At 38.2% G+C, this 24,178-nt stretch overlaps 1 protein-coding gene across 3 annotated transcripts; it reads right to left on the bottom strand.

Annotated features, from left to right (window-relative positions):
- Positions 1-6: 6 nt before the first annotated feature.
- On the bottom strand, positions 7-23,187 carry stk39 (serine threonine kinase 39). Of its 3 annotated transcripts, XM_018684740.2 has the most exons (19): positions 22,850-23,176; positions 21,146-21,258; positions 20,776-20,884; positions 20,122-20,260; positions 19,724-19,779; positions 18,536-18,645; positions 18,179-18,280; positions 17,685-17,818; positions 17,490-17,538; positions 16,659-16,724; positions 14,459-14,530; positions 13,317-13,439; positions 12,518-12,547; positions 12,030-12,086; positions 11,288-11,349; positions 5,272-5,324; positions 5,002-5,070; positions 3,974-4,038; positions 7-558 (listed from the first exon to the last, which is right to left on the bottom strand). In XM_018684740.2, the coding sequence occupies exons 1-19, from the start codon at positions 22,953-22,955 to the stop codon at positions 484-486; spliced, it is 1,590 nt and encodes a 529-aa protein (XP_018540256.1). In that variant the 5' UTR covers positions 22,956-23,176; the 3' UTR covers positions 7-483. The 3 variants fall into 3 exon arrangements, with proteins under 3 accessions (XP_018540256.1, XP_018540258.1, XP_018540259.1); XM_018684742.2 differs by lacking the exon at positions 12,030-12,086 and having other exon boundaries at positions 22,850-23,187; XM_018684743.2 differs by lacking the exon at positions 14,459-14,530 and having other exon boundaries at positions 22,850-23,167.
- Positions 23,188-24,178: the final 991 nt, after the last annotated feature.

The raw sequence follows: 24,178 nt of genomic DNA, 5'->3' as shown, positions 1-24,178 counted from the left end.
TATTTCCATTTCAATAAATAATGAGAACTTTGCTGAACACAGAGGTAATGAGATGTAAAACAAAAATAAGTAAAATAAAAAATAAATAAAACATTCAAAGCTACATCTTAATCATCTTCTTTCACCACCTGAGTACATTTTTAGGTTCCTGGGCTGTATCCTGATCCCGGTCTGTGCGCTGGGCGGTGGAATGTTGTTAAGGTTAAAGGTTGGGACTGGGTGTGGGGGTGAGGTGGAGGGGGCAGTGAGCAGGGAAGTTTGCGCTAAGGAGGTGAAGGCGGGGCGGTGGGAGAACTTGGCCTCAGGGGAAGGTGTAAAGGAGTGAGGGAGGAGTGAAGGGAGGCGGGACGTGGGGTGGGGTGGTGGTCAAGTTTTCAGGAAGAGTGTTGGGGAAGGTTTTGCAGGAGGTGGTGGTGTGTTCCTCAGTCTGTCTGCCCCTGAACTGTCTCCCCTGTCTCACCTGCTTCAGGCGTGAAGAGAGCATCAGCTAACGCTTAGCTGCGCAAAGCCGATCAGCTTCACCTCGTCCGGGATCTCTGTGTCGTCGCAGCTGGACGCCTGAGCAAGGAGGAAGACATCAAGAGGGTCAGAGGGGACTAGATTGCATCCTGATGCTCTGATCTCCATCACCAAAACTAATCCTGTGAAATCTCTACAACAGCTGTAGCGTAACACCCTGGATTAACCAGGCGATTGAAAATACTGCAAGTGAGTGAACTTCTCATTTCACAAAGTGAGGCTTTTTCAGCCTGTTGAGCATTATTCTCACAAGTCTGACAACAATCTGGGTTTGAATTCGAATTCACCAACAAAGACATGAAAGCAGGAGAAAGAAAGAAATGGCGACAATGTGACAATTCTGTGGTTTTCTTAACTATCATCTTAGTTAATTAAGTTAAGGAGAATGAGACTCAGGTTCAGGTGGACTGCTCTGCATAGAGGGTAAAAAGGTGATCACGTGAATACACTGTGCAGATGAGATAAACTCATGCCAGTTTACTCTCCCTGCATCAACAACTCTGATCTGATGCAGTGTTTTTTTTCCTTTGTCATTTCAAAATCTATTTACATCACTGTGTCTGCACTGATGAGTCATCTAATATGAAGCTATGATTACACATTACCTCTTTTTGGACATTGTTTGGGGGGATGGTACAAACAAGCCGTAAACACAACACTGGCATATTATCTATCAAAGTTAATAGGCTGTACCTGTTACCAAAAATTTATTAATTTACATATCAGCAGACATAGAGCAACATTAGTATATATTTGGATTCGTTTTTCTGGCAATTTTCAACATTCCCTCTTTGTTCACCTCAGTTTGAATATGTGAGCTGAAAGTCCCTATAAAGCTCCACAGAGCTGAGGGGTAATAATTCTCAGTTGGTTCATCACTACGAGTGACCCCTTTCAAATTACGTCTAGTCATAAGATCATTTGATAATATGGAAAATATTGAGTATAGCACTTAAGCTCGTGCAAATGTTAACTGTGTGTTGCAGGTTTGTAAGATTTCACTGTTGCATTTTTACAAAGACAAGGGAGAAAGAAAGAGGAATTGATGTAGGTTGGTCACATCTGGTCAGCACCCAATCTCTTTTTAATAAGGTCAGAATTGGTGCCAGTGCTGCTGCAGTTTGTCAGAGCAGGGCATCACTGGGGTGCAGGAGGATCAAATGAGAAAACAAAATAAAAAATGTAAACTTGATCTCTTTGCATGCTTGTAAATATGAAATAAAAAAATTATACTACATGACCAAACGTTTATGGGCACACACCTTGTCTACATTCTTTCATTTTCCTTTGTTCTGAGGCTGTTTTTCATGGTTTAGGCTTAGCTCCAATTACAATCTTAAAGCTACAGCATACCATGATATTTTAGATAATAGTGTGCTTTCAACTCTGAGGCAACAACATGACGATGCCCCTGTGCACAAATTGAGGTCAGTAAAGAAATAGTTTTCCAAGCTTGGTGTGGAAGAAATTGACTGGCCTGCACGGAGCCCTGTCATTAACCCCACACAACACCTTTGAGATGAACTGGAATGCTGAATGCAAGCCAAGCCTTATCGCCCAGTATCAGTGGCTGACATCACTAATGCCCTCGTGGCTGAATGGGAGAAAATCCCTACAACTGGGTTTTAAAAATTTGGTGGAAAAGCTGTCCCAGAAGAGCGGAGGGTGTTACAGCAGCATATTAACGTCCATTGTTTTGGAATGAGATCACATATGGATCTAATATTCAGGTGTCCCTATTCCTTGTTAACTATGTATTGTGTAATCCCTGAGCTGAATGGCTCCCTGTTGCAAAGCACAATATTTATTTTACCGACAGTTTAAATGTCCAGCAACACATCTCACCCCAATTTCTGTGCTGCTCAGATGCTATTCATGGAGGAAATATTGAAAGCAGTGCGCATTTTGTCTGTGTTGACTGAAAACCAGAGATTTTTTTCTATTTTCACTCAGCTATTCTCAAGAAAAGCCAGTGTGAATGGGTGACCTGACCTGCCGTCCTCTAGCAGTTCACACCTGATCAGAGACAGACACTCCATCTCTCTCGGGGTGTGAGAGCCCTGCAGCTGCCTGGTCAACAAGGTGGGACTGTCAATATAACAGGCCAGTTTTTGTGAGCTCAAAGAGTCTATAGTTCAGTTAAGTCATAAAGCTGCCCTAGTGCCACCCACACTATAAATTGCCAGTATAAAATGTTATAAATTGTTCCCCTCGCCAGGGTAATTATTCTCACTCCCTGGGTTTTGTGACACTGCATTCGTAACTCTTCGTTTACTGTAGAAAGAGAGGGTTGAGCGACAGTGAAGATTTTACACCGCCTGCGGTGAAACAGAGTTAACATATGGAAATGTAACCATGCACATATATCTACATGGTGTGCTGCACTCACTGACACTCCAGAGATTTGTCCACCTGCAGCACACAGTGGCTGCTGATAAGGACAAACATGGCAGAAAGATCACTCTGTAAAGTGCTCTGACCCCCAGCACAGATGTTGTTTACCCACAACTACAGAAAGGTCCATAAAACATAATTTACATGTTTTTGTCGAATCCAGTAGGACTGACATTAATACTTTCTTTTTTTTCTTTTTTTCCCCAAATGTCGCTGTGGAAATAGCCACAAAAATGTGACCTCTTCAAGTGGCACATATACAATATGCCATTAGTCTTCATCTGTCCTCTCCTCTGCTGTGATTATAGATGAAGTCACAAAGTGAGTCTGAATCACAAGCAGACGTCATACAACCATTACTGTACATAAAAGTGAGTGGTGCACTGCAGAGTGCACAAATTTAAAAAAAACACCCAGCAGTTTCAATTATGATTTAACAAGGTGCATCACTGAGTGATGCCTGCAGAAAGAAAACAGTGCTGCTGTTGGTTGAAAACTGTTTGACCTTCATTATTTTGTTTATACTGGAGATGATGAGACGTTGTCAAAATCGTGACACTAATCTCCATGAATATTACATGAGACACAGTCAGACATTATACAATATAATAATAAAAACTAATGAAGGAAATCTGTGATACGGGGCTAATTCTCCTGAGCTGTTCAGCTGTAAAATATATTTCAATTTTATTGCTACTTTTAATTTATAGTGGGGTCCAAAAAGTTGAGGTTGAGCTGAGATTGTTTTATATCTATATTCAATACATGTTGCATGTAATATAGATGAAAGGGCCATAATATAATGTTGTTAGTTGTATCAGCCATTTAGTAATGTCTCAAATCTCTGTCACAAACAGAATAGCCTTAAATAAATTCTTTGTCTCACTGATTGAAAAACATTCAGGAATAGTCTGGTTTGTTTGTGGCTCTCACTTTATAATACCCCCAGCTCTCACATTCCTCGCTGAACCTTTCATCAACAAGCTGTTTATGGCTAGACACTGGCAGGGATGGCAAACCCAGGAGGTTGTCGTCAACAATCAATCATCTGGAAACTCACCAGCTTAAAGGTCAATACTTTGTAGGTAGTCGGGTCATCTACAATCTTCTGAAGGTTGGCAGCAACTGTGATATTTAAAGTAACAACGAACAAATTTATAATAAGCTGATTAAATTTCAGGACATGTCAACACAGCTCAAAAGCAATATTTTGTGTGTTCAGTTCCTGTAGCAGGTAACACTTTTACAATATAAGACAATTTTCAAATTAGATGCAGTATACGAAGTATGGCTATTAAATAATGAGACTGCACTTATGAAGGTAAAACCACATGGTTCACAGTCACACCAAGTGTTATATATTAAAGGTTGGGTATTCACACGCAATTGATGTAAGTTTCCAATAAGTGACGTCTTTAGTTCACTGCTAGCTACTGATTGAAGATGATAGCAGAAATGGTCTCTCTAAAGAGACAGTGCGGTAAGTTTTGCATGAAAATTTGAACATGACTTAAGTGTGTGTCAAAGTTGTCCCAAAACTTCTGACTCCTGATCAAAAGGAAAAACTGTTTCTGGCCCAAAAACAAATCACAGTGCTTGATTACCCTCCCTATTCATCTGATCTAGCATCGTGTGACTTTTTCCTTTTTCCTAAGATCAAATCTGTGCTCAAAGGAACATGTTTTGAGTCTGTGTCAGAAGTTGAGAAAAGAACGACAGATGTTCTGAGACAACTGTCCAAAAAAAAACCTACTGCACTGTTTTGATCAATGGAAGACCTGAATGTGTGTTGATGCAGAAAGGGAGTATGTTGAAGGAGAAAGACACTGAAAAATGTTTATGGTCAATAAAATTGTATTACAGCATTAGTCTGGTTATTTAATAGCCATGCCTCGTATACAAGAAATACAAATAATTTTTACATTTTTACAGTTTTACTAATGTCAGGTTTTATGGACTTGAAATAAATGCCTGTCTCTGATAATCATGCTTCTAATTACATCAACACTTGTGATGTTAAATGATAAATCGACTTAAGTATGTATCCAGACAACACAATTTTACAAGAATACAGAGGTGTAACATTACCAATAACCACATCGTGCCCGTTGACCAGACCAGCCGAGAACAGTTCCTGGGAGACGCCATCAGCAGTGTCTTGTGAGGGAATAACATGACAAATATTGGACCTGTAACATTCCACTTACCGGGTAATTGTGTTAGATATTGAATTAGATACTGCCATGAGCACTCCCATTCACTGCCATCATCCATTACACACATGCACAATTCACTGAGCCCGAAGATGTTATCAGAAAAGGAATAGCCCATTCAAATCAATTTAGGCTGAGCTCTTACCTCGCCCAGGAGTGAATTCAAACCGGATGTCATTCAGCTCCTTTCTAGAGTTCCTGTAAGGAGAGACAAGTGGGTGTGACTGTGCAAGTAGTACCCGACATGTCAGATTTAAATTTGTTGCATCTCCCTTGCAAAAGGAAGGGGAAATAGGTGAGTAGCAGAACATCAGGAAAACAAGCAGGAGACCAGCGTTGTCTGCAGACATGAAAATAACTTGGAGCAGGGGAAGTGATGATAAGGTGGACAACCGGCACAGCTGGCATGTTAACACTGTGAGAGCACATCAGTGAGCTTGTCAAACCTGGATGAAAATGAGTGTGAAATTGTTGTCCTTAAACCTGCAATTGCCACTTGGAGGTAGAAGAAACAAGCCAAACACAAAACTGACATATCATTACCTCATAAAGTTGATATGGTTAACATGTTAACAAACAGGCAGCACCCATCAGGCAGCAACATTAGCATTCATTTGGAATAGCAACCTGTCAAACACTAGTCCAATATTCCCTCTCCTTTCAGCTCTGTTTTGCTCTCCTCCGACTCCTGAGGGAAATATCTGGCTCTTTAACTGCTCAATGATCCACTATGTTCACCAGCTGGTCGCTAACTTTGTCTGTTGCTCGATACTGATCAGGTAGCGTACAGTGGGTTTTAGAGCTTTTTAAATGAAAAGAATGAAAGTGGTGTGATTAAAACAAACAGTAAAGTTGGAGGCAGGAAACTATAAATGTAAATAACCTTTACCCAAGTAACACAAAGTTATATTGGATTGAATTTTGTTTTACTTTGAAAAGATGCTTTGAGTGACTATGATTGTCACATACTGAGATATGTGCCTGTTTAAATTCTGTGTTTGGAAACTGGGAACTCTGGTTTCTGATAAAGGCAGGACATGGCAGCGGTACCCCCCAAAAGAACTAAGGCAGGAGAAGATTCATTTGGTCTGTAGTCTGGTTAAATGAGTAACACAGCCAGCAACGCACTATTTCAGATGAGAGCCAACACATACACAACTAAAGACATATCTGCAATGAATTTGTTAGTGGCAAGACTATACAAAATGGAAGGAGTGGGGATTTAACATCACTTGGGTATGAGTCAGCTTGACTTTATGTTTTCAGAGATTTATAGCTGAAAAGGGAAAAAAAAAATTCTGGTAGAGCAGATGGACTTAAACAACATCTCCATTCCCAGTAGTGGAAGCAAAGGGGACACGTTGCCAAGGCTGTCAAGGCAACACGTATGTCAGAGGATCATAACTGTGCCCAAATAAAATATGCCTAAAATATGTCCTCCCCATAGATAAACCACGTGGGTGTTTAGAAAGCATTCTGACAGACTACATCGAAACCATGTGGAATGAGCTGTATATAGTAGACTGTCATGACGTGAGAGTTAACATACTGCTCTGAAGATTTAATGTTTTCACAGATCAACAGCATTAAAATTAGCATTTCACCCACCAATACCCTATTTCTTTTTGACACATTGTGAGCTAATGTGCCCATGTGAGATGTATAATCCCACCAGACAATGGCAGGTTTATGACACATTATTTTGACAGACTGCTTTTCCACTACTAAAGACAGGTCTGTGATTTTAGGCAGAGGCTTAATGAACATTTCAAATGTAATGGCGACTGGTGGACCAATCTCTAGGGCAATCCATTATAAATGATTTCAGTGTTTGTCAGTACAGCCCTATCACTGAGGTTACTGACAGCAGAGTGCTATTTTCAAGTAAAAAAAAAAAAAAGAAGGAGAAAAAAATTAATATATCAGAAAATTCAACACATGATGAGACCAAGGCCAAGAAACACTTGTCCTACTGTGTTGACACTGCATAGGTTTATTCTACATTTTATGTCACACTGGCAGGCAGGCTAACATACTAATAAAACAGGTCAGGGATGATTAATGTGACTGAATGCACATAAAGAAAGAAGGAGTTCAGGCAGTCACTTCTATTCAGTAATTAAATATGAGGTCCAGCTTTCACACAATTGTACAGCACTGGTAAAAATGTCAAATATAACTAAACCTGCATGATGTATCTTTCTAATAATTTCTGAGAGGTTTCCTGAGGAAACCTTTGTTATTTGATATTAATTAGAGGGAAATCAAAATAGTGTTCAGACTGCAGACTTTTGAGTAATTAATTCTAACTTATTTCTTGTGTACCCTAAGGTGTCTTTTACTCAATGCACACCCGGTCAACCCAGAAACATACAATCAACAAATGTGGAAAATTATGTGGAATTTAGAATATTAAATTACTACTCAATGAATGTTTCCTTGGGTTTCAATTGAGTTTTTCTTTCAAGGCAACTTCCTTGGATGTTTTTTTTTTTTTTAAATTAGGGGACTGCAAAATAAAACATTGGCTAATTATCTTAAATTGGTTCATCTGTTTATTTTCTTTTACATTAGATGTTTATTAATTTTGACAATATAAATATCAGAAAATTGTGAAAATTGTCTGTCACAGTTTCTCAGAGCTGAAGGTGACATCCTCAGATTGCTTGTATTGTCCAGCTAAAAGTCTAAAGCCTAAAAATATACTAGAATGGCATTCAGGAAAGCACATACCTCCACCAAGGCCAAACAATCCTACATGTCTGTCAAGCTCTTACAGTATAATAGAAAAATAAAAGGAAAAAGGAATTACCTGAACTATTTTCTGGATCTGCACTAAAGTGTCCAAACTCATTGATCTCAACACCATAAATATGTCTGTTTTTTTACATCAAGTTATTACATCAAGTAACAAAATAACAAAAATGTCAAAAAGGAAAGTGGTAAAATTGACAAAAATTCCTGGATCTGCCCCTTGAACAGATTCACACCAAAATTTAATCGCTTCTTCCCCGGCCTGTCCCTCCACAAGCAAATCGGTTGGGTACTTTTTGTGTAATCCTGCTGACAAGCAAACTAACAGACACGAGTGAAAACATAACCTCCTTGGCAGAGGTGATAATAAGCCAAAGGATGAGAACCAGTGACAGACTAGTGATACCTACGGGTTGGTTTAGATGCCTGTGCGGAGGAGGACTGGATCTGCCAAAAGTATGACTTAACTGGCTACCAAAAAAAAAAAAAAAACCTAATAAGATGGCAGAAGGCAGTAAACCCAAGATCAGGCTTCAAAGCATCTCTTTATAAACTTGAGTGATATCAAAGGCATATATTGATGCTAAAATTTCATAGGATATTTCAGAAGCTATCCTGACATTTGTCTGTTTCTAGTTGCCCTTTATGAGCAAGAACTTTGAAGAAAAAAAAAAAACACATGGAAATGTCACCTCTGGACTCTGGCTCAGTAAAATCAATTTGCATCTGTGCTATTTTGGCTTTTTAAGCTCCAATGACATTGTACCAACAGCCAAGCATATTATGCAAGTCTTAACTTCCCCTTTAAACTGCTGACAATGCTATTCACAAGAGACCTCAGTGTCTTTGTTCAAAATAAAAAACAAATTAAAAAAGAAAGATTGAACGAGTTCCAAGCAAAATGTTGACAAAAATCCAATCATGCTGCTGCTTTTTCCCCATCACTGCCACTGAGGGGATCATATTACCATAAACTCATGCTAATCAGCTCTAACTCCTTTATTAGCTGAGAGTGGAGACCAATTAGCTGTTTATTTTGTTCTCTCAAATGCAATTACATTCATGGATTCGCTATTTTAAAATCATTGAACTTTTATAAACTGTCAGATAAAAGTGCAATATTGTATAAGTTTTTTTGTTTTTTTCACTCAGCGCATCTTCTTGACAGCGAGGACTAACAAAAAACTACTCGATTATTCATTTTAGCAAGCCAGCTTCAAATTATTTGGTTGAGTAGCAAGCCATGGATCAGATTGATGTCAGTGAAGATGGCAAATTTGAATCAAAATTGTTTTGAGTGGTTTCAAACAAGCTGAGCACCAAAGCTGTTAGTTATATAATATAAGAAAACCTCATTGATAATTCAGTTATAGATGCCCTTCTAAAAAAAACAAAGCCGTTTTTTAAGTTTAAACAAACAACAATTGCCACAAATTTACATAATATCTACTTTACATTAATATTCCAGATAAATTCCTTATTGAATCACCTTACTTAAGTACACTGCTTCTTATGCAGGTCTCATACTGTTTCTGAGGACCATAAATATCTCTTTTTCTGCCTCCAAAACATAGGAACATAGCCAAAGAAAATCCCAAAATATGAACGCAGTCTCTCATCTAATAATATCTTCTGATTCACTTTAAAACATACCAGCCAAATCCTTCTCTACACTAAAAAGAGTCAAAAGTCTCTTAAAGAAACATCTTCTCAGTTAGGAACAAATTGCTCAGAGCCTGTTCCCTATCCCATATCCCAAAATTCAAATTCAAACCATAGCAAAACCCTCCTGAAATTACTGATTCTCTGTCAGCGTAACACCTGCTGTTGGAGATGGAGAGATTTGGTTTATGCATTTGAAGGATAAATTGTACACAAAGAGGGGCTTGATGTTATTCAACCTTTCAAATAGTTTCTTGTATCTTGCTGCTACATCAGATATAATGTAATGTTCTGTCAAGTATATCTTTTATAGTTTAGAAAATATAAAACTTAATACAAAAATCCCATCATCAACACATCCCCCATTTAATACTGAGAGGCATGTCAAAGAAGAGGGTATAGTGAACAGTCTTGGCAATCCACAAGGGCACGTGAGAGCATTTTAAAGCCTTAAATTTCTGTGAAAAAATGTCATTAAGCTTTTGGACTTAGATCTAAGAAGGCATCCATCACATGTCTGTATCTTTAATTCTGAATATTGTAGCTGACAAACCATAAGGATGACCTGCCTAATGCTGCAATCATATTAAATGCAGCGAAAAACATTTCTCTGTAAAGGAAATTAATTCACTTGCTGCATGACTCTTCTTCGACACATTCCTACAAACTTGTTCTGAGGTTACCAGGATAACAGTATTTTTTCGACTTAACAGGAGCTGCAGCAGAAGTCTACATATGTTGTAACTGTATTGCTGATGACATGATTGCTGATAACGAGATTTAATCTGTTTGTTGAGTTTGAGCTAGAAAATCCACAGATCAAACAGACATCAGTAAACCCCATGTACAAATTGTGAAACTGAAGAACTGAAAAAGCCCAAACCATCAAAGTGCTCTCTATTCATTTTCACTCCCAGGTTAGAATAATGATTTTTCACCAGCCACCAAACAGTTGGCCGTCTCCTGTTGTGTCCAGACCACTGTTTTGTAAGTAAGCACAGAATAAAATGGCTTTCTGTGCTATGCTGGACGCCTGGGGAGGGACCTTCAGATGTCTGTTCAACCAAGAGCGTGCTCTGCAACCAGCTCATCAGGGAGCTACAGGCAGACTTTCAACTGTCCAGATATGCTCCATTGTCTGTCTCTTAAAATGCCTTCTCTCTTTCTGTGTTTGCATACTGAGTAACAGTAAGAGAAAGTAAACTATATTTAAATAATGTACCTGTACACTGAGCACTTGCCATGCATCCCCTGATAACATTAATGTGAACAGGAGCTAGCTGTTTTCAAACAGGAAGTATCTATGTGGTCGTTCTGAAGCTGAATCACAAGTCTCCACTTTGTCATTGTAATATGTTCATAAACAGCAATGTCTGGAATAACACTGCCAGAGGCAGGGGTGCTACAAGTGCAAACAGTCTAAGCGGGAGAAGCAGATTGTAGAGCACAGCCAGAGAACCAATGGAGTGTAACACTCTACTCCCTATGACAAAGTGAGATCGAAAGGATCCATGGTGGCAAAGCCAGATTCCTTCTGCAGCAGGCAGAGATCATTATGCCTATTAATAGACAGCATGTTAAGCAGAAAGTGTTAAGTGATGATGAATCCAGCAATGTAGCTGTAATCTGTAAAATTAGCTCTGAATTTCTGCTTTTGCAGAAAGATTTCCAAACTGCTTTTTAAGCTCATGCTGACTTGAGAGATCCAAGCCTTATCTGAAATTATCTGAAAACATCAGTCTCACCTTAGCCGTAGTACCATGTTCACAGCACCTTGAATGTATGGTGTATCCTCATACGGTTCAACCTGCATGAAAAAAGCATCTGGTGAAGAGGCATGCACAAATAGATTTAAAGATCTGACAAAAAAATATGACCATATAGTTAGAAAAAATAAACCATGTGTGTATTTACTGAACACACACACCACAGGTATTTTTTTCTGAAAAATGTTTTCAGTTTATTGAAGCTACAGGAAAAGTTGTAAGGGAAAAGAAAAGGAACAAAACATAAAGGTGTGCTGTACAAGGATCTACTGATATTATCAATACCATATTATAAATAGGCTTATTCTACAGCAAAATAGGATTTTAGGGGTAAGAAATGACTGCTGAGTAGCTGTCAGAGTTAATTCCTGACAGAGGCACTACAGACTACACCTCAAACTGCTTTGGCTCATTTTCAAAATGACAATAGCCTTAGAAAATGGGTTACAAAGGCAGTGAGTCTTTAGATGAGATACACCCAGGCTATGAGCTGGCACTGTCAGGCAGAGAGCCATTTACTGTGAGTTATTACTGCTGAAAGCATCCCACCCAGAGACCAACATTCACATGTGCACACACACACTCGTCTACAGACATGCGCACAAACAGACACACACATGTAGAATGCACATGAAGTAAACGTACACAAACACACAGACAATCAATTTGGCATCAAGGTCATTGAATCGTGACAAATTAGTGCTGCTACTGAATCCCTCACCTGGGGATGCTGAATAGATAAACCTTCAATAGGAACATTGTTGGCATTCTCCTCATTCTAGGAGGAACAAAATGAGAGGAATAATTGCTCAAATGTTATTACAGTCCTTGGTAAATATCAAAGAGTTCATCTTTATAAAGAAAACACTGTAAAGTCAATTCAGAACCATCGATGAGGAGACATTTTCTGGCTTCGACACACAGGTTAAAACAGGTGCTTGGCTGTTTTGATTAAACTGCATAAAGATTGTGTGCGGTGAAGTAAACATTCATAATTGAGTTCATGATTCTTACACAAGCTTCAACCAAAGTAGGCCAGTTAATTGCATTTCCAGAAATGCCCCTCTGCCAACTTATCAAATTGTACAGCAGCAGAGAGGATAAAGCCTGTGTCTCTATGGCAACTTCTCACTTTACCAAAACACAAGACAAGATTCATAATTCTAATTGTATGTTAATATTAGTGTATGAGAGGAAGAACTAACTTACATTTTTGGCCTCATCTTTGACCCTTCGTGACTGGAGGGAAAAATCAAACACACATTTACATTTTCATATTCATAGGTATAACACAATTAAATGATTTCTTTCCTTTTTCAGTTTCTCAAAGACAAAGAAACATATAATATAGACTCCTCATCCACTTTTCAGTTTTCAAAGACTCCATGTCTGTTCATCCGTCCATTTGTCCAAACCTATTTTTTACTTTTATGAAGAAAACAGCACAGCTGCTGAGAATTAACAAGCCTGAGATCATTGAAAGGAAACATCCTTGTAAAAATACTATCAGCGACAACTTATTTCTTAAATCATTACTTTTGGTAACATATTATTTATTGCATCATACATTAAAGTGGGGTATCTTTATCAAAGAGCCCTTTGATCATAGCAGTCTACTTCCTCCTGCCTCAAATCCTTGCAGCTATCTTCCAGCTCATTACCACGACCTCATGACAGGCTCTCTGAGAGATAAGCCATCTGCTATCCAAAAAACTAACTGATCAGGGAAGGAATGAATGTGCAGGGTCAAAGGCAGCAGGGAAATTACATAACGGATTGGTTTACAGGTTAGACATGATATGCAACAAAAATGACACCTTAATAATTCTAAACTAAAATATTCATGCCAATTGTCATTTTTTAAGAAAAGTGTAATCTAAAAATCAATCTTGAACATGTGTTACAAAATTGGTTACTGGTACACTCATATGCATTTGAAGATGAATATGAAGACCAAATATGAAAGAATATATGCTGCTGAGGCAGGTCTTTGTGGAGTCTCACCTACCCTGCCCTGATTCACCGCTGCTTTGCCCTCCTCACTGCCCTCGTCCAGCTCGTCATCGCTCCACTCCCAGTCTCCATCCTCTGTCTTGTGCAGGTGACCACTGGAGCCTGGGACTCTCCTTACCTGGACCACGACAACACAAAGCCAGCACATTAAAAATTAACAGCATCATTGATAGCTTTTCTAATGGACATGTATGTACATTGTGCTCTACCCACGAATCAATTAGTTTAGTTTAGTCTTTGGATCAGAGCAGTGGTTCTCAAAGTTTTTGGAGTACTGAACTTCTTGTGATGAGCTGACATGTGTTGGCTGCAATGAAAAGCACATGTAAAAAAAAAAAAAAAAAAAAAAAAAAGAAAAAAAAACACATTCAAGTCACTTGGCCCGTTGAATACATCTGGTACAGCAGTGTATTGCTGCCACTATGACAAAAAATATGCTCAGTTAATGAAAGGTCCTTTTGTTACAAGATTTTTTAACATTATATTGACTCACTTAAGAGTTAAGTATTGCTTGAAATGTCTTACATGAACAATTATAATTTTGAGACACATTATATCATTATACTATGTTTGATTTTAATCAGCAAAAAACAACGTACACATACATTTATACAAAAATCTTTAGTGGACGTGTTTACCAGATGCAGATCTTGCAGGTCAAAATGTTGGAACTAGAGGTTGGAAATTTTAGTTTTCTGGTACGAATGTCATCACAACTTTATCGATACATAGTACGCTGGCTTACAGTAATCAAAGTAATAGTTTAGTAGGCACAGCCTGGGTACAGCACAATGAGCACAGTACAAGGGAAGACTCTGTAAATCAAATGGAAAGGCAACATAAGAGGGATATCCAATACAATTTAAACTTGGTTAAATACCAGTAGTAATATAATTGCAAATGTAATCAGAATAACAAAGCAGATGAGTTTAGCAGTTATTGGTGAAGCCTGTATTTTGTTGCACTTCAACAGCCTGAAAGAGCGCGTAAGACAAGCAACACATGACTAGTCTAGCAGTGTGAGGTAAGATATGAGAGCACCACAGTGTTACAGAGGAGACAGCACACAAAACTGTAAGCCACTACCACCGGGGTTCTCCTCATCTCTAGACAAGGTCAAAGTTAAAGAAGCACTACCCTTCGGGTGGTGTCGGGTTTATTTTCCAAACCTGACATAGAACCAAGGCTCCCCCACTTCTGTTCAGGGTCCTTGAGCAAAACAGATACAAATCAATGCACTCTGCAGCCATACATGATCACCCGACTTACATGAACACATAGACATAAATGCTAATACAGGACACAGCTGACAGAATCACCCACTGCAAATGTACATGAGTATTTGTGAATGTGAACAGATGCATTATAACATAAGCATGTGAAAGAATGTGCACATTTGGGTAAAATACCCTGTTTCTTCAAATCAGGCTTCAGAAAACATCCATGCAGAACTCAATCATCAGTTACGCCGTGGACCACACATTTTAACTATATCAATCAATATCAATTTTTATTATATAATAAATCAATCAGACCAAATCACCACACTGGTTGTAAGCCACTAATGTCTAATCTTTCAACAATAAAAAGCTTCCAATTTTCTCATTCAGAAGCTTGATTGTGGGTGTCAGGGTGCCCTCTGCTGGTTGCTCAACTCACATGTACCTACTGTTTATACTGAATGACTCTGCATGTAATCTCGTTTTTACATTCATATTTCAAATATAACAAAAGCCTTGACAAATCCATATTTCTCAGGTCTTTAATAAGCAATTTCTCTAATCTTAACATCCTTCTTTTTCAGGAAATTATTCCTGAGTTTCCCCCTCTTTTCTTTAGATAAAAAATTTATTTACAATTACTTTATTGGTGACAGCTGACTAGAGGATCTGCCATCTCCTTTTCATTCACTGGAGTATTTTCAAGGAGGAGTTATGTCCTTTTAAAGACCCATTTAAGGAGTAAGGCTTTGTACTTGCTGTTTGGCTTTAAATTTCCTTTCTTAAACCCCAGAAGTGCTTGTCTCCTGGGAGCAGAAATGCATGTGTTTACCATGACCACAGACTACCAGACAGGAAACACTACAGATACAGAACAAGAACACCAAGGAACAGAGCTGCAGAAGGGCAAAAGAAAACTATGTAAGTCACAGAAGCCAAGAGATGTGAGGTGGTTGTATATAAAGAGGAGAAAAACTAGAAGGGTTTGGGAATAAACTGCGAAAAAAATCTTAGGAGAGCGAGGCCACTCTGTTCATATTTCTGCAGTATTGCTTGTCTCTGCAAGCTTTGTGTAATGTTTGCTGAGTGTATAATGTAGATGACTCTGTAGGTCAAATCAGCAAAAATTGCCAAGGTCACTGGCTCTGTGGCTCATGCATTTCATCCACTGACAGTATCAAGTGAATCAGACATTTCCTGGACGTATACACTGCATGCTGTCTATTTTTAACACCACTCCACACGTAAAAACACATACGATGACACATTTCACAGTACATTTCACAAAGTTCCATCATTTGCTTGAATATTAATCACTTGGAAAAGGTCTTGCTGTGCAAATCATAAATAATGTAGTTCATTTTAGATCCAATCTTGCATAATTTGTGTTGGAGTTGACTCTAAGTACAGTCTAAACTGGAAAATTGTAGGCTGCATAGGTGTGACTGCTTAAGATGCTTATAGTTACCACAGTAATGTCAGTCCCAACATAGTTACCTCCCTCTTTATTGACACCCTGCCCTGTTTGTGCGTAGTGTTAACGTCATACACAGTAACAGCCCTGCTATCCACTATGCCCTCCATTTACTCCTAACCATGTCAGTGAATTTCCACCCCTGCACTCATCCACTTTGCCTTTTGGCAATGGCCCTCTGTTCTCATTTCTGTCCTGGCCATCCAGGCTGAGTGTTATGTGCAGCCAATATCAGCTGTGCCTGAAAACTGCACTTCCTCCTAATTAAGTGGGGGCAACTGAGCAAGCAAACTGAACAATAATGTGCTCCTGTCTGTTACCTAATGTTAACAATTCATTTAATCCTGTTTGTCTGTCATGTGCCACATGTGGAGAGCTGGACCAGGAGTCAGTGACACAAGACAACAGTGCACCTATACCATTTGACACTGCAGTGGCCCATATTTTTACATAACATACACAACAGTTTGGGCCCGATGCGTTTGAGGTGCTGAAGAAAGTCAGAGTGCATAGCTTGTGTTTACTGTAAATGCAACACTCTGTTGGAAAGAGATACTTCAGTCAATCCCAGCCCTCTGCCATAATTTGTTAATGTTTAGTCAATAACTGAGTTATTTTACAGGGAATGTTTGTGTAAAAATACCTTCTTGGCTCTCTGGGAAATCTTTGGTGCACGACACAAAAGCTTTTCAACCAGATATTCTTTGTTCTGCAAGAGAAAAATGAAAATCTCATTAATAAACCTAGTAAACTGATTGAATTGATCAAAATCATCTGATAATGAATCACAAAGATCTCATGCACTGTGTTTTTAAATGATAGCCCTCAGAGCTTTGTTGGTTGAAATACAATAGCTGTATGAAAGCTGAAGGTGAAGGTTATCTTTTTAAAATGTTAAAGGGTAGACCAGTGACTAAACCAGTTTAAATGCAAACAATACAGTGAGGTTCTAGCACGTGGTCCTCCTGAATCAAATTCCTAAAATTAATATTGCACAAACTATGCTAACTGATTATACAAATAATTACTCTATTTCGCATTGTATATACTCAGAACAGCTGTTGTACAGCTTCTCCTACCTCTGAACTGGCACTTTTACAAAGTCATTATGTTAAATTGTTGAAAATACTGCATTTAACTATAAAATGTCCAGGCAGTTGTAGTCACTGTGTTACAGAAGAATCAATTTCAGATAACCTTTTTCCACTGTCTTTATTTCATTTATTTTATTTAAAAATAAATAAATAAATGTCCTTGTGGACTTTTTGTACTGTATGTTGTTATATGTCTAAGTACATATAACCATAACAAAATAATTTAAAAAACACCACAACCCAACCTAAGATAAGCGGAAATATGGATGGATGGATGGAAACTAATAAGAACATTTAGATACAAGGCATAACACAAACACAGCACCAATAAGAAAACCAAACAAGGATGGTGAGTCAAATATTTAAGATGAAACAAATACCTTGGCCTTCTGGAAGAATTTACACTTCAAAAGCTCTGCAGCTGTAGGCCTAGAGGTAAAGAAAAGTACAGCTGTCAGAAAATACATCACAACACAGCAGTCACTGAATGTTAACCGGGTGCTTTTTATTGATCACAAATTGCATCAGCTCTCCTCACTGAAATATTTGGTTGATATATGGAAAGAGGGGCTAACCTTTTGGCAGGATCCTTCTGAAGGCACATAGTTATTAGCTTTCTAAATGATTTGCCATATTTTTTTAGCATTTCCTTATCCTCTACACCTGTCTCCAGTGTGGGTGGATCATTCTGTAGGGTAAGCATTAAAACCTGAAAAAATGGGGAAAAAAACGGTCAGAACCACCCACATAACCCAAATACTGGAAATGAGGAAAAGAAACTCAAAGCAGGAAACTTTAAAAGAAAGCAACAGGTTCCTTCAGATAAAAGGTTGACTTTTTATTAGTTGTTCAGTTTCCCAATTACATCAAAAGCAAAGAAGAAAGTCAAAATGTTTTTCTCACTAATGATGAAACTTCATAGAAACAAGTTGGTTTAGGGGAAAGTTTAGTAAGCCAATCAGTTAATGGACATTGCTTTGTTCTTTCCTTGGCTAGTGCTGGTGAAAGCTACAAGTATAGCTGTGATTAGGACACAAGAGAGATTAAATAACACATCCAAAACACTCACCTTCATGGGAGGGTAGCGGTGATAGGGTGCAGAGCCTGTTGCTAACTCTATGGCTGTAATTCCAAAACTCCATATATCTGCTTTGAAATCATAGCCTCGTACCTATGGATACCAGAATTAAAATAATCCATATGTCACAGAAACACACTTAAGTCTGGGAGACTTTATGTTAATGTTATGCACTAAGTGGTTAACAAAAGTTGCATTATAAAACTAACTAATGATAACAGTTACAGCAAGTATTTGCCCCATATAGAGGCAAATTCACAAGATCAGGCAAATACATTTATGTTATATATGAAATATAACAAGAAACGTCAACAGTAACTACAGCTGTATGGATAGAGATGGACCCACCTGTTCCATCACCTCTGGTGCCATCCAGCATGGTGTGCCAACAAAAGTCTTTCGTACTTTGTTTCTAGTCATATCTCCCCCTGTAGCTAGGAATGCACTTACTCCAAAATCTTAAAGACAATAATAAATAATACATGGTTCAAACCCATTACAAATTTGGAAATATGACTGTGTTATGTTGTAATGAATCTGTATGCAGGTTTTTATTTTTGTTATTCTAAAATTCTCAGACAAACACCTTTGTGACAAATGAAGAACTGCAGGATGAAGGCAAATATTGTAAAACTAAAAATAAAATAATTTACATTTTAATAATGGGAGTGAAGCATCTCTGCTACTATTGGTCAAAACAATACATTTCAGTCTATTTGTGTACTATCTAGTTTAACCTTTGGGTTAGATAATAGATTGTTATACCTTTTTTCACAGTAAACATTTCGACTTGTACATTCATGTCATACAGTTCAATACTATAACTATAGTTACAAGCAGCCAAATCAGAAAAACCTTTTGTTGGGACATGAAATTCTGAGTTGAGGATACCAGGCGATTCTGACATCTCCAATTTGGTAAAAAAAAAAAAAAAAAAAAAAAAAGAGTTACTGGAAGTGTCAAAAAAACAGAGATTAAATGGTCACAAAAGCCACCATCAACGGCACTTGCACCAGAATAAAATCTAGTATGGACATGTAAAACAATCAATTCAGCTAATTTAGTAATTGAGGGGTTATACTTTACTTGTTTGCATCTGGTTTCACTGGTCAATAAATCTTTTTAAATAGGTAACATCATTGATTGTATCGTTTACATCTGATTTTCCTATTGTGACATGTCAAAATGTGAAAAAGGCTAGTTTGTTATCAGACACCATGGTACAATGTACAAATGTACAAATGTACAAATGTACCATGTACAAAAAAACTGTGGCTGCAAAACCAGATGTAAAAAAATCAATGCGCTTTTTTATTTTCTTTATACAGTTGCATCCTTGATTTGTTCAGTTCTGTAAATTAATTATTTTCTTAAAGGGCAGTAGTTAATCCCTACCATTAAACAAAACTGATCTACTTGCTTAAAATAGCTGCCAGTTTCAATGTAAAGACTGAATAAGCAGATATAGAGTTTTAATTTTAAACTCAAGAAAAACAAGAATGTAATAATACAACAGTAGTACCATGTTCAACACACCTGCAATCTGAACAGATCCATCTTCTCCTAGCAGTATGTTCCCAGCTTTCACATCCCTGGGGTCAACAAAAACACAAAGAGTCAAACATCAAAGTCATGTGGACCAGCATTGATTCTTCCATTCGCATGAATGAGTCCTACAGCCCACCACCATCTGGATCATTGCCCAAGGGGACGGATCTCAGTGACCTTCAAATCCAGGAAGTTTACCGAACACAACTGTTGTCATAAATACAATTGCATTAATGACTTTAATTTTCAATTTTCTTTCACCATTTGTTTAATTCTCTAATTCGGGGAATGTTACACTATTATAGTGAGTTCTCTTATAGTGAGTTTCTGAATTCTTATAATAGCAAATCAAAAACTAAAATCACAACAGAAAGCCTGTGTATTACCTGTGAATCTGTCCATTTCTGTGAAGATAGTCCAGGCCCTCTAGCACTTCTTTTAATATAGTAGCAATAATAGGCTCATCTAGAGCTCGATTTTTATCCTCTTCTTTGCTTGTGTGCTTAATTATATCTAGCATGGAACCTAGAAAAGACACCACAGAAAAACAAAAACAATCTGTTTATTGTGCACATTTTATAGGCATAATACAAATCAGCTGTCCAGGGTTCCACTGAGTCAATAGCATGATCAATATCTACAACCAGGCGCAATTTAGTTGTGTCTGATAATTGTTAGTTGTCCCTTAAAAAGTAAATCATGATTGGCAGTACAATATACTAACATCACTGCTGCAGTTTCAATCATAAGGTTGTGCAGAAGAATATCATCAGACTGAGCCAGCCTGAAAGTGTCTGAAATGCTCATAAACATGCTCTGCTTGATTATTTTATGCAATATATTATGTATGACTTTGCATTAGACAGTTATGGTAAAAGTTAGTTATAATCCAGGCAGATGTTATCTAGTTATCTGCAGATCAAATCACAAACATGAAAAAGGGCATTTACAGTGTATCGTGAACACACTGGCTGAGCATTCACGTGTTATTAAGCCAGAGGCAGGATTTAGTTCCATGTGGCTCAGAGGGTGAAGCTTACCTCCACTCAGAAGTTTCATGACTAACCAAAGTTCGTCCTTTACAACAAAGGAGGTGTAGTAGGTCACAATATTTGGATGGTTGCACTGGCTCATTGCTTGAATTTCTTTCTATTGTGAGAGAGAAATGACAAATAGGACATTTCATTTTGATTCATAACTTCAGTTACGATTTCAACAGGAAAGTCAGTATATTTATATACTCAAAGTGATACAATATTAATACCCAAAAAGTGCATTGATAAATATAAGATTTTTCTGATTAAAAAGAACAATAATAATATGGATTAGAAGCAAAGTAAGGCATTAGGGAGAGAGGCAAAAGCACCGTGCACACACGTGGAAAAAATAGCCCGTATTTATTGTACTCACCAATAGCTCATCCATGCTGGTCTGGCATTTTTCCAGGTTGATTCTCTTTATGGCCACACGCTCCTGTCTGGGGGTACAGAGGGCTGCCTGCACCACAGCTGTGGCCCCGCTGCCTGGGATCACAGCCGTAACAGAGAAATGACAAAGTAGAGTAGGAGCAAAGGGGACACACACAGACCACACAGATGGAATATAACTCTTAAATTCAGCATCAGTCTGTGACTTTCTGACCTTTTTTAACCATCCAAGTGTTCCTCATGCTTCTGTACTGTATGTATGTTATGGTATTTATCTTTCATGTGTGCTGGCTGAGACATGAGACAAACACTATGACTTTAAGTGGGTTGTTTACTTGGTTCATTGCAAAACAGGCTACAGTGGAGTAGAGAAGTTGTTCACACCAAGAAGCTGTGACAGAGAGCATACTGCTTGCCAACTGCTATTGGCAGATAAGGAGAAGTAGAAAAGATCTGACTGTTTACCAGATGATTATGAGAGCAGAAAGGGGGTCACACTAACTCATCAGTTAGCAGCACACAGCTGTTGGGCTATTTCTTATCAGTAATGATATGACTTGTCAGCTCATCTACACAGTATAGGCGTTTGCCAAAAATATTCAGGAAACTTCCCTTTGTGACTTTCAGTACATTTGAGATTTATAACTTCCCAAATGCTGGGAAAGTTAATGTTTTTAGATGTCCTAGCAAAAGAAAATCTGACATATTGACAGTATTCATGGTGATAGAATAACAAAACACATACCCACATGGTTAATCATGATAATACCATGCACAATACACCCACAGTCTATATGTTGTAATTTAGACTTATATCAACAATGTTTAACAAGTTCATTGCCTTTGATAGTAGTGGGAGTTAGTGCTAAAACAATTTGTCAATAAATTAATTTGTGAGTTGATCAATGGAAAACCAGTCACCTATGAATTCAGTAATTGGATCATTATTTAAGCTCTTTATGAGTTTCTAACTTGTGAATTGTTGGTGATACATTATAGGTAGATCTTAAAACATCATCTATCTTATCTATATGATGACTAAATGATTAATGGAGAAAAAAATCAACAGATTAATTAATAATGAAAATAATGGTTAGTTGCAGTCCTAATGGAGTGAGTGAGTCACTTACTATCTAAGGCAAGTTCAGTGACTATAATTTTGCAAAGCCTATATTGACATTATTCTAATTATCATCGTTAATATTAAAAATAGTTTATGGTTATAATGGTATATTGTATAACAAGATGTGGTGACAGGCTTTTACAGTCTGGCTACGAGCCATGACAAATAACACTGCTAACAGAACTCAGTGCGGTCTTTACACAGTCACAGCATCTGTGATTTTAGTAATGTCTGATAAACTGGACACGTGCCATAACATGGCATCGCTGGAGTATATCTCTACTATCAGAGCCACTGAAAACGCACTTACGGACTGTGACATTTTCAACCCCGCGCAGTAGCCTGCATTTCAACTGATTCGGCTTCGTCTGAGTCACAAACACATCTGCTGTAGACCGGTAGTCTCTAAATGTGCCTGTTTAACATCCGCATTGCAAAGCATTGCAGGAGGCTACCGCACACGAAAAAGCCGGTAGGCCCTCGTCGTCATTCCCAGCTGATAACCCGCCGTGGCATGCCTTTCCGTGATAATACACAGCATTCATCACATCTCCGGGTACTAACCTATGACTTCCTGCAGCTCGTACGACTCCCTGGTAATTGGCCAGCTGGTTGTCAGCGCTGGTTGCGGGTGGTGGACAGGAGCAGGAGATTCGCCTTGATCCGCCATGATGATGATGATGATGCGCTAGTTAGCAGCCTCTCTCGCGGACAGACAGAGAGAGAGAGAGTGGGAGCGAGAGGGGGAGAGGGAAAGAGAGAGAGAGAGTCAGTCAAATTTGACCTCACCTCCTCCGGTACAAGTGTCAGCTGGCGGCTGCAGCAGAGCAACTACCGTTTGCAATGAGCACAACCCGGAAAATAACGGACCACACACATGCGCGCACACACACTTCATAGCAGTGACATGCAAGTTGACAAACACAATGGTTCAACACTAACAGGGCAAGACATTTATTAAAATTACAATTTATCATCTCAGCAGACTGCCAGGCGGTTGTAGGGGCTGTAATTCAGATAATTCAGTTAATTAATTATATTTTTAGTTGATGTGTTAAGTAACTAATGTGTTAAAATGCTGCCCGCAAGTTGATTTATTATTATCCGGTAAAACGACTTGGCAGCTGCTTTGTGTCAGACAGTGACACGGATATGTGACGGTGTAAATGACATGTCACATGCAGCTACAACTGCAGGTGATGCCAACATTAGCCAGTAGATGGCAACATCACATCTTTATATTGTCAGCTGTGTGATGACCGGACAAAGTAACTAACACGTTGCAGAATTTAACATATATATAATTTGTTATAAAAGGTAGAAACGATTAGTTGTTTTAAATATGTTTTGATTTAATATATAAGTTAATTTGTGGTTCTGTTCAACTGTACTGTCTTATAAAGATATGTATTTCTAATATTTCATAATATTGCATAATACAATGCTTTTCAGGAGCAACATCCAAAGTATACTGGAGCCCCAACCTATCTAATCAAATGCTATAAGTTTTGTGTTTCCTTCTCTTTCAAAAAATGAGTCACATCACATGGTGCAGCGACTTTTAATTCATGAAGTGCTCACATACTACATCAAAACTGACAGTAGGTGGCATAGTTTACCAAGCATGGTGAAGACTTGAAGCCCATTCCTGCGTTGTTGCCACATTATTTAGGCTTACATTTCCCTGTTTTCTCTAAAATTGATTAACAATCCGTTTGGATTTGGCTGTAATCATACATTAAAGTTGACACACGACCTGGTGTGTATTCTAGGATTACTACCATAATCGAACAGCGACAGACACATAAAAGCAATAACTAAAACAAGAAGCCATTCTGTCTTCTTCCATCAATTTGTAAGAGAACCTACTGATAGGTTGGGTGTAATCTGAAA

This window comes from Lates calcarifer, linkage group LG1, assembly GCF_001640805.2.
Source record: "Lates calcarifer isolate ASB-BC8 linkage group LG1, TLL_Latcal_v3, whole genome shotgun sequence".
NCBI classification, from domain to species: Eukaryota; Metazoa; Chordata; class Actinopteri; family Centropomidae; genus Lates; species Lates calcarifer.
The sequence above is the reverse complement of the archived record's forward strand: the minus strand, read 5'-3'. Positions and strand labels throughout refer to the sequence as shown.